This window comes from Trypanosoma equiperdum (genome assembly GCF_001457755.1).
Source record: "Trypanosoma equiperdum strain OVI genome assembly, contig: ctg_1551, whole genome shotgun sequence".
Classification (NCBI taxonomy): Eukaryota; Euglenozoa; class Kinetoplastea; order Trypanosomatida; family Trypanosomatidae; genus Trypanosoma; species Trypanosoma equiperdum.
In genome coordinates, this window is record NW_027123562.1 from 4153 (window position 1) to 4390 (window position 238).

Below are 238 nucleotides of genomic sequence, written 5' to 3' on the forward strand. Positions count from 1 at the left end.
TGTCGCCGGAAGCCTGCTTCCAGGCCCCAATCCTTTCGGACCGTGTTTAATGCGGGCTATTGGCTTCCTCCTGGACTGAGTGCTAGACCCTGGCACCACGTTGAGGTGGCCAGCGTTACGAGTGAGTAGAGCACGTATTAACCGTTAGATAACCTTCGTGAAGAGTGGAGAATTAGCAGCAAAACTCTTCCAATTCCACACTGAAGTAAGTCTTCCAAAATTCCGGTTTTCATAGTAC

At 50.0% G+C, this 238-nt stretch overlaps 1 pseudogene across 1 annotated transcript in view; it reads right to left on the reverse strand.

Moving 5' to 3' along the window:
• The window catches only part of TEOVI_000730300:pseudogene, a 2703-nt pseudogene extending 2593 nt beyond the window's left edge, over window positions 1-110 (reverse strand). Inside the window, 2 exon segments of the mRNA in view lie at window positions 1-13; window positions 15-110. The exon segment at window positions 1-13 is cut by the window's left edge and continues 413 nt beyond it. Coding sequence covers window positions 1-13; window positions 15-110 — 109 coding nt within the window.
• Window positions 111-238: the final 128 nt, after the last annotated feature.